The sequence below is a fragment of the Equus asinus genome, chromosome 6 (assembly GCF_041296235.1).
Source record: "Equus asinus isolate D_3611 breed Donkey chromosome 6, EquAss-T2T_v2, whole genome shotgun sequence".
Classification (NCBI taxonomy): domain Eukaryota; kingdom Metazoa; phylum Chordata; class Mammalia; order Perissodactyla; family Equidae; genus Equus; species Equus asinus.
In genome coordinates this window covers 80311971-80322681 of record NC_091795.1, presented here as the reverse complement: position 1 = coordinate 80322681, position 10711 = coordinate 80311971, and the positions used below count along the sequence as shown (strand labels likewise).

Here is a 10711-nt window from a genome sequence, read left to right as displayed (position 1 = left end):
CGCAACAACAGCGCCAGAATTCCGCTCTCGGTCCCCTTGTGATGACAGACTTACCATCTTTTGTCGGGGGTGTGGGAGGCATGCCCCTGCTTCGAGGGAGCCCACTTGATGATTCTGGAGGAGGAGGGGAGCTAACAAAGGCTGAGGGAGATTAATAAATCTTTTTTTTTTTAAGATTTTATTTTTCTCCCAAAGTCCTCTAGTACATAGTTGTGTATTTTTAGTTGTGGGTCCTTCTAGTTGTGGCATGTGGGATGCCGCCTCAGCATGGTGTGATGAGTGGTGCCATGTCCGTGCCGAGGATTCAAACCGGCAAAACCCTGGTCATCCAAAGCAGAGCGCAGGAATTTAACCACTTGGCCACGGGGCTGGCCCCTAATAAATCTTAAATAAAGAAATTCTTGTGGTAGGGCTGTCCACGCTTTAGGAGTGATACACAGACTCATACAAGCAGGGCCTTGACCTCAGAAGGAAGTGATTTGTCCAAGGTCACACACCAGAAACATGACCTGAGTCTCTTGCCTTTTAACAGAGGTAGAGAGGACTTTAAAACAAACCTGGCTTCAAATCCTGAATCCACCTCTTCCTAGTATGAGGAAGTCACTATGTACCTTAACAAAACACCTATCCTCCGTGGTGGACAGAGGTGGGACTTGGCTATTCTCACGGCTCCACACCCTGCTCCTTTGCCTGAGGTTTTGTGGATGGGGGCTGCATCCCTCTGACACCCTCAGAGGGAGGCGACTCAGCTCCCAAGAAGAGCAGGTTTCATCTCTGCCTGACACCCCACCCTCCTGAGGGGACCCTTGGGTTTCTGATCTCCAATGTGAGAGACAGGAACCAGCCTAAGAAGAGAGGGCCATCTGCAAGGCCCCTGGCATAAGGCCCGTAACCAACCCGCAAGCTAGGAGAAGCAAACAGAGACCAGCAAGGTCCACATTTTGCAGTGTCTGGACTTTCCCCGCTTAGGCATGCACCCTAGCACCCAGGAGTCCACTGAATGTGACCCTCATTAGCATAGTAAAAATCACATGCAGGGGTGGAGAGCTAGCGTGCTAATGATATGAGTCGCATATAGTAGCATACTCTGTGACAGCGCAGGTGTAAGTGCAACCCCACTTGTACATGTCACAGTAAGACATTCCTTCCCAGGCTTTGCCTAATAAAAACCCCACAATCCTGGCCCCTAAGGAGCCAGTCACCTGCCCCTTTCCTTTCCACGTCGGCTCCCTTGTGCCTCTCCTGTGCACAGGCTAATAAACTTTTACTTTTCTACTCACATTTGTTGTTTCCCTTGATTTCTATCCTGGGGGACAACAAGAACCCCAATGTGCCGGTAACATGAGGACCCCTTGTTTCTTTGCAAGCGAACGCTAGGAATGCTCTTCCTTGCAAGGAGACACCTCCTGCTACTCCCCCATAGCTGCATCAGCATGCATCCTTGTTAACCTAAGGCGCACCTAGGGGAAGGGGCCCAGTGGCTTCATCTTTGGGGATGCCGTCATCTGTCCCACTAAGTTGAATTAAATGTGAGAAGGGCCTGGCAGAGCCTGGTGTACATCTCAGGTGCGTCCCATGCCCTCCTCAGATACATGGCACCCACTCTCCCTAGTAACTCTGTTTCCTTTACTCTCCCCAACCCATGTTGGGTTCTGGCCCCCTTACAGGTACAGCCCCTTGCTCAGCAGGACACAAACATGAGTTTTGCAGGGTCTGGCTTTATTGGGTACACTGAAGACTGAGTGGGGCCTTAGGTGCCTTTGGTCCTCTTCAGCCAGGAGAGAGCAGACTCCACAGGGGGCTCCCAGGGTTCAGGGCTGGAGAACACACCTGACCTCCAGCCAGCCAGCCCTTCAGGGTGTCTCGGGGGTTCCCTGAGGTCTGGGGCCTGGTGGGGACTGTGGGGTTTGGAGGAGGTGCTCCAGGGGGCCTCCGTGGCTCTGGAACTGGGGTGATGACTTTTGGGGAATGGGCTCTAGAGAGGCAGGCCTCTTTAGGGCAGAGGAAGGCCTGGGCCTCAGGGAGATAGGGGCCTGTTTTGGTGCCTGAGGTGGAGGCCCTGAACAGGGTATGGGGTTTGGTGACTGAGGGCCTGCAGACCTGAGGCTCCCGGTCTGGGAGGGTATGCCTCGGGCTGGATCTGCCTGGGCCTGAGCTGCTGGGGTTCGAGCCTCTGGGGCTTGAGCTGCTGGGGCCTGAGATGCCTGGGTTTGACACCCATGGGCCTGAGCAGCCTCGCCCTGAGGCCCTACTTCCTCCCGCCTTCTTTCTGGCAACAGATGCAAGGCCCTGGCCTGGCCCCGAGGCAGGCGGAGGCCAAAGCCGATGCCCATGCGAAATGGTTCGGATTCCTGGCCCTGAGCACAGGGCAGTAGTTGGGGGAAGGCAAGCAGCTGGGGTCCAGTCCCGTACCTGGGGATGGGGCAAGACGGGCCGCGGGGCCGGAGACACTCTAGGCATATAGGATACTCCACGACTGGAGGCTGGCCGGTTCTGCCTAGCCACAGGCGCTGCAAAAGCAGTAGCCGCAGGTCGTGTGCTATGCGGCGGTGCCCCAGATGTACCACCAGGGCCTGGGCCAGGGCTCCTGGGTCCCTGAACTCTGCAGGGTCCCTCTCGCTTGCCACACATCCCCCCACCACCCCAGGGGACCCGGTGTCCCTGTACTGATGCCAGTGCCATGTCTGCCTGTTAGAGTGGACCCCACAAGAGGGTTGGCTGGGGCTAGGTAGGTCTTCTGGGTGAGAAGGAGACTGGCAATGTGAGTGGGGAAGACAGGAGTTCTGTGGCTGAGAGGGAGAGGAGGAATGAATAAGAGTAGGAGAGGGGTACAGCCGGGGGGAGGGAGAGGAGGAACGTGGAAGGGAGAGAGAGGGGTAATTGTGATGAAAGAAAGCCGGGGACCTTGGGAGAGAGGAAGAGTAGGGATGTAGGACAAAGTCAGAATTTGAGTCAGAAGAGTAGAAATGGGAGCCGGGAGAGTGGGACCAAAGGGGAGGGGAACAAGGTGGGTGGGAGGGAGGGAGTGACTGCTGGGGATGCAGAGGCTGTAGGTTGGGGGGAGGGGAGTCCACAAGTTGTGAGGGGCTCTGAAGGGGTTGCCCAGGGGGCACTGCGTTCTGTAGCAGTACCTGGTCCTTGTTTGGAGGCAACATTGCCTTGAATCTGGAAGGGATTGGAGTGTCAAGACCAGAGATTAGAGACTGGCAGAGTCAGGACCCCGTATCTCTGAGGCCAGACTTGGCTAAGAAATCAAGGCCTTTGGTGCGCAGAGTGTGGCTCTAGCCTGGTGTTGGTGCAGCTGTTGGTAGCAGGCCAAGGAGACACCCAGCCCTGTAGCACCAGGCTCTCTCGGTGTTCAGGCAGGAGCTTGGGTTTAAACTTGGCCTCTTACTTCTTTGCAGTCAGCCATTGGTGAGGGATGTGTAGGGATGGAGAATCAGAGCTGCCTCTTGGGAGCTGAAGGGCAGTAGCAATTGTCTGGGTGGGCCAGGTAGGAAGACACAGCCCATAGGACCTACAGAGAAAGAAACAGAGCTGGAGGTATTGAGAGAATTCATCCATTTCTGGCTCTGCCTCGTGTTCTAGTTCCAGGTTGGCTCACCAAAACCCTAAATCGCTGTTACCTTTGGGGTCGGAAGAGCTGGCAAAGTGCACCAGCGAAGGTGAGAGCTGAGGAGGAGAGGAATAGGGAGGGAGGGAGGGTAGGATAGGAGGCGGTTTGGGGCATGGGGCTGAGATGATATTAGGAACTGAGGGTGTTGGTGCTGTGAGCTCTTACAAGTGAGAGTCCTCTGGGCTTGTTTCACAAAGCACTTCAGTGAGGAGGGGACCTGGGAGAGAGAGGAACAGAGTCACCAAGTGGTGGACACACCCTCCTCTGGCCTCAGCTTCTGTCACCGTAAACTCACTCTGACCCCGAGTTCTGTCTGAGCCTTGCCCTCAGTCCTCCTTAAGCCAGGTGGAGGTCTTCTCTCGCAGACTTTTGTCCTAAATCTGAATCAGAGATTCTGCAGGCATCCTGGTCTCCTGCCACTCTGGCTCCCTGACCTCTTGTCGCCCCTAATGCTGATGTCCTCTTGTTCAGCCTGGTCCTGGCCGAGATGGCTTTTCACATCCAGCAGCAGCAGTAGCAGTGGGGCCAGCTGGTGAAAGCCTCTAAGACTGGGGCTTTGTCTAAGGGGTGGCTTTGCCACCCCTGTTGGGAGCTGGGAGCCCCATTCCCTGGGGGCAGTTCTCCCTGGGCTCTCGTGCCTATGTCACAAAGGTCAGGTGCTGACATCACAGAATCTGCCCCTCAAGGCTCTGGGACCTTCTTTCAGAGATCATCCAAAGGCTGGCTCTTGACAGAGCTGAAGGCAAAAGTCTTCGGGGCACTCTGCCTCCTCTTCAGGCCCTAGCCCCCGCCTCTGCTCTCTGCCCGTGTACTTTACAATTCCCACCACCTCCTTCCGGGGTTCTCCCCAACCACACAGCCTACCTGGGCTGGGCCCTCCCTTCAACTTCCTGTTTTCTTTTGCTTTCTGAGCAGTGCCTCATGCTCTATACCTTTTCCCTCCTTGGGATATGCTTATATGTTTTAATAACTATTTTCTCAACAGCTTCAATGAGATATAATTCACATACCATACAATCCACCCATTTATAGTGTGCAATTCACTGTTTTCTAGTATATTCACAGGGTTGTGCAACCATCACCACAATCTACTTTTAGAACATTTTTGTAACCTCCAAAAAGAAATCCCATACCCTTTGGCAGTCACTTCTCATTCTTCCCTCCCCTCCTAGTCCCTGGAAACTATAAATCTACTTTTTGTTTCTATGGATTTGTGTATCCTGGACATTTCATATAAGTGGAATTATAAAATATCTGGCCTTTTGTGCCTGACTTCTTTCACTTAGCAAAATGTTCTCAAGGTTCATTCATGTTGTAGCATATGTCATTACTTTATTCCTTTTTTATTGCTGAATAATATTCCTTTATAGAGATATACTACATTTTGTTTTCCCATTCATCAATTGATGGACATTTCCTTGTTTTTACTTTTTTGGTAATTACGAACAATGCTGCTATGAGCATTCTCATACAAGTTTTGTATGGGCATATGTTTTCATTTATCTTGAGTAGATGCCTAGGAGTAGAATTGCACAGTCACATGGGAAGCTATATTTAAACATTTTGAGGAATTACCAAATTGCCTTCCAAATTAGCTGTGCCATTTTTCAATCCCACCAGCAAGGTATGAGGGTTCTAATTTTTCCTATCCTCATCAACACACATTATTGTCTGTCTTTTTGATTTTAGCAATCCTAGCAGGTGTGAAGTAGTATAATATTTTGGTTTTGATTTACATTTTCCTAAAAACTAATGATGTTGAGCATCTTTGCATGTGCTTATTGGCTATTTGTTTATTTTCTTTGGAGAGATATCTATTCAAATCTTTGGCCCAACTTTTAATTAGGTTTTCTTGTGTTCTTGTTGTTGAGTTGTAAGAGTTTTTATTGTTGAATTGTAAGGGTTCTTATATATTCTGGATACAAGTCCCTTATCAGATATATGATTTGCAAATATTTTCTCCCATTCTCCGCATTATCTTTTTATTTTCTTGATGGTCTCCTTTGATGCACAAAAGTTTAAATTTGATAAAGTCTAATTTATCTATTTTTTCTTTTCTTGCTTTTGCTTCTATCTAAGAAACCATTCCCTAATCCAAGGATGCAAAGATTTGCTCTGTTTTCTTCTAAGACTTTTGTATTTTTAGCTCTTACATTTAGGTCTGTGATCCATTTTGAATTAGTTTTTGTATCTGGTGTGAGGTAGGGGTCCAACTTCATTCTTTTGTCTGTGAATATCCAATTGTCCCAACACCATTTGTTGAAAAGACTATTCTTTCCCCACTGAATTGTCTTGGCATCCTTGTCAAAAGTCAGTTGATCATTGTTTTAGTTTCCTATTCCCCTGTAACAAATTACCTCATACTTAGTGGCTTAAAGCGATACAAACATATTAACTTATGGTTTTGTAGATTAAAAGTCCAACATGGCTCTAATTGGGCCAAAATCAAGATGTTGGCAGGATTGTGTTCCTTTCTGGAGGCTGTAAGGGAGAATCCATTTCCTGTGTCTCCCAGCTTCTAGAGCTTTTCCACATTCCTTCCTTCGTGGCTCCTCTCCTCCATCTTCAAAGTCAGCACCATTGTATCTCTATGACCACTCTTCCATAGACACATCTCCCTCTGACTCGAACTCTTCTGCCTCCCTTTTCAAATTTCAAAGACCCTTGTGATTACACTGGGCCCTGCTGGATAATCCAGGATAATCTATTTTAAAGTCATCTGGTTAGCAACCTTAATCTCCCCTTCTCTTCTCCTAACATTTTCACCAGTTACAGGGGTTAGAACATGGGCATTTGGGGAGGCATTATCCTGTATATCAAAACTATAAATGTCCTTCCTTTCCAATTTGGATGCTGTTTATTTCTTTTTCTTGCCCACTTGCCTTGCTAGAACCTCCAGAACAGTATTGAGCAGAAGTGATGAGAGTAGACATCCTTGTCTTGTTCTGATGTTATAGAGAAAACATTTAGTGGGTTTGTCATTGATGCCCTTTATCAGGTTGAAGAACTTCCCTTCTGTTCCTACTTTGCTGAATGGATAAAAGGATGTTAGATTTTGTCTAATATTTTTTCTGCATCTATTGAATGATCATGTGGTTGTTGTCCTTTATTCTATTAATATAGTGCATTACAGTAATTGATTTTCGAGCGTTAAGTCAATTCTGCATTTTCACTTGGACATGGTGTATAATTCTTTTTACAGGTTCCTGGATTCTGTTTGTTTGTATTTTGCTGAAAATTTTTGTGTCTACATTCATAAGGGATATTGGTCTCTAGTTTTATTGTGATGTCTTTGTCTGGTTTTAGTATCAGGGTAAAACTGGCATCGTAGAATGGGTTGGGAAGAGTTCCCTCCTATTCTTGTTGGAACAATTTGTGAAGGATTGGTATTCATTCTTATTTCAGTGTTTGGTAGAATTCACCAGTGAAGCCATCTGGATCTTTGTGGGAGGTTTTTATATTACTAATTCAATCTCTTGTTATATTTCTTTTGAGATTTTCTATATCTTCTTGAGTTCATTTTGGTAGTTTGTGCCTTTCTAGGAAATTGTTGTTTCACCTAAGGTCTTTATTTTTATTGGCATACAGTTGTTCATAGTATTCCCTCTTAATCCTTTTTCTTTATGCAAGGTCAGTGGTGATATCCCCTTTTTCATTCACTATTCTAGTAATTTGAGTCCTCTCTCTTTTATTCTTGATCAGTCTAGATAAAGTTTTGTCAATTTAGTTGAACTTTTCAAAGAACCAACTTTTAGTTTTGTTCATTTTCTCTATTGTGTTTCTGTTCTCTATTTTATTTTTTTCTGCTCTAATCTTCATTATTTTCTTCCTTCTGCTTGCTTTGAATCTAGTTTGTTCTTCCCTTTCTTGTTTCCTAAGGTGATTAGATTATTGATTTGAGATCTTTCTTCTTTTCTTTAACAATTTTTTTTTTTTTTGCTGAGGGAGATTTGCCCTGAACTAACATCTGTTGCCAGTCTTCCTTTATTTTGTATGTGAGCCACCATCACAGCATGGATACTGATAGATGAGTGGTGTAGGTCTGTGCCTGGGAACTGAACCCAGGCCACCACAGCAGAGTTTGCTGAACTTAACAACTAAACCACTGGGGATTGCCCTCTTCTTTTTTAATGTAAACGTTTATAGCTATAAATTCTCCCTCTTTTCCACTGCTTTAGCAGCATCCCATAAGTTTTCATATGTTGTTTTTTTCTTTGTTTTTTGCTGAGGAAGATTTGCCCTGAGCTAACATCTGTTGCCAATCTTCCTCTTTTTGTGTGTGAGCTGCCCCCACAGCACGGCCACTGACAGATGGGTGGTGTAGGTCCACACCCAGGAACCGAACCCAGGCTGCCACAGTGGAGCACACCAAACTTAACCACTAGGCCACCTGGGATGGCCCTGTGGGTTTTTTATCTTTTTTGTTTATTTGTTCTTCTGTGAGGAAGATTGGCCCTGAGTTAACATCTGTTGCCAGTCTTCTTCTTTTTGCTTAAGGAAGATTGTCACTGAGCTAACATTTGTGCCAATCTTCCTCTAATTTATGTGGGATGCTGCCACAGCGTATCTTGATGAGCAGTGCTAGATCTGCACCTGGGACCCAAACCTGCAAACCCCAGGCTGCTGAAGCAGAGTGCACGAACTTAATCACTACGCCACTGGGCTGGGCCCTGTTGGGTTTTTTTGTTTTCATTAACTTTGAAGTATTTTCTAATTTCCCTTGCAATTTCTGTTTTGACTTACTGGTCATTTAGAAATATATTGTTTAGGGCTGGCCCGGTGGCACATCGGTTAAGTTCGCACATTTTGCTTCGGCAGCCCAGGGTTCACTGGTTCAGATCCCAGGTGCAGACATGGCACCACTTGGTAAGCCATGCTGTGGTAGGCATCCCACATATAAAGTGGAGGAAGATGGGCACGGATGTTAGCTCAGGGCCAGTCTTCCTCAGCAAAAAGAGGAGGATTGGCAGCAGATGTTAGCTCAGGGCTAATCTTCCTCAAAGAAAGAAAGGAAGGAAGGAAGGAAGAAGGAAAAAGACATTGTTTAATTTCTATATATTTCCCAGATTTAGTTCTACTGTTGATTTCTGACTTAATTCCATTGTGGTTAGAAAACATATTTTGTAAGATTTTTATCTTTTTAAGTCTACAGAAGCTTGTCTTATGCCCTAACATATGGTCTATTCTAGAGAATGTTCCATGTGCACTTCAGAATAATGTACAGTCATATGCCACATAATGATGTTTTGGTCAAAGACAGACCACATATATGACAACGGTCCTGTAAGATTAGTACCATGTAGCCTAGATGTGTAGTAGGCTATACCATCTAGGCTTGCGTAAGTGCACTCTGTGATGTTCACACAACAACAAAGTCACTTACTGACACATTTCTCTAAAGGTAACCCCATCATTAAGCGACGCATGTCTGTATATTCTGTTGTCGTTGAGTATTCTTTGATGTTTGTTAGGTTTAGTCAGGTTACAGTGTTGCTCGAGTCTTCTATATCCTTACTGATTTTCTGCCTAATTGTTGAACAGTGTAAAGTTAAGATTGATAGACCAGGCGTGAGCCTTTCCTGAGTTCATTGCTTGGATGAAAGAAGGTCCTGCAATCTTCAGTGAGGCCCTCAGGACTCTCTCTTCCTCAAAAGCAAGTCTCCCTTAAAGAGTTGCCAAGGGGGGCCGGCTCCGTGGCCAAGTGGTTAAGTTCGTGCGCTCCGCTGCGGCGGCCCAGGGTTCGGATCCTGGGCGTGGACATGGCACTGCTCATCAGGCCACATTGAGGCGGCGTCCCACATCCCACAACTAGAAGGACATGCAACTAAGATATACAACTGTGTACAGGGGGGTTTGGGGAGATAAAAGAAAAAAAAAGATTGGCAACAGTTGATAGCCCAGGTGCCAATCCTTAAAAAAAAAAAAAAAGGAAGATTGACAACAGTTGTTAGCCCAGGTGCCAATCTTTAACAAAAAAAAAAAAAGAGTTGCCAAGGGATGGAAGAGTCAAGGTCACTAAATAAAAATTTCTAATACCATCTCTTCTCCATTCCACAGTAAATCTGAATTAAGACTATCTTAGAGAGGGCCAAAATACCTTGTTTCCAATGCCAGGATTTGCCTTTAACAGACATATATGTGTACTAGTCTGGGTTCTCCAAAGAAACAGAACAAATAGGATATATCTATATCTATATCATCAGCTAACTATCTAGATATAGATATATCCTATTGGTGTCTCTCTAAGAAATTGTCTGTTTCATCTAAGTTATATATTTTTTGTTGGCATACAGTGGTTGTGTATATCTATATCTTATTTATAGATCTAGATAGACAGAGAAATGTACAGATAGATAGAGAGAGAGGTTTATTATAAGGAATTGCCTCATGCAATTATGGAGGCTGAGAAGTCCCAAGGTCTACAGTCAGCAAGCTGGAGACCAGGAGAGCTGATGGTGTAAGTTCCAGTTCAAGCCTAAATCCAAAGGCAGGAGTAGACTGAGGCCCCAGCTCGAAAACAGGCAGGCAAAGAGAGAGAATTCTCCCTTACTCCTTTTTGTTCTATTCAGGCTTTCGATAGATTGGATGAAGCCCACCCACATTAGTGAGGGCAATCTGCCTCACTCAGTCTCCTGATTCACACGTTACACTCCTCCAGAAACACACTCACAGACACACCCAGAATAACGGTTAACCAAATATCTGGGCACCCCATGGCCCAGTCAAGTTGACACATAAAATTAACCATCATAGTATGTAAGTGAAAGATAAGATGCCCTTCTAAGGATCTGTGATACCTAGATTAAAGGAGATTTTGCCCTTATCAATATTCCTTTTCTTCTTTTTTTTTTTTCATGCTTCTTCTCCCCAAATCCCCCAAGTACACAGTTGTATATTTTAGTTGTGGGTCCTTCTAGTTGCCGCAAATATTTGTAATTGTCTCCTTTTTTGGTACCAAGGAAGTTTTTTCACCCCAGGGCAAGTCATCATAATAAAATTAGGAATGAGTAAGAGATGTGGCTTGTACAAAGTGAGAGAGGAACACTTGTTAAAAGGTTGTTGGTGGAAATGGACAACCAGACAAAAATCTCAGTC

General features: G+C 45.8%; 1 protein-coding gene across 1 annotated transcript; it reads right to left on the bottom strand.

Moving 5' to 3' along the window:
* Positions 1-1321: 1321 nt before the first annotated feature.
* PRR30 (proline rich 30) lies at positions 1322-8076 on the bottom strand. The gene has a single exon (XM_070512404.1). It carries the CDS (start codon positions 3153-3155, stop codon positions 1854-1856), a length of 1302 nt encoding a protein of 433 aa, XP_070368505.1. The 5' UTR covers positions 3156-8076; the 3' UTR covers positions 1322-1853.
* Positions 8077-10711: the final 2635 nt, after the last annotated feature.

What these genes read in the sequence shown, in the direction of transcription:
- PRR30 (XM_070512404.1), bottom strand. Translation starts at nt 3,155, where the DNA reads ATGTTGCCTCCAAACAAGGACCAGGTACTGCTACAGAACGCAGTGCCC.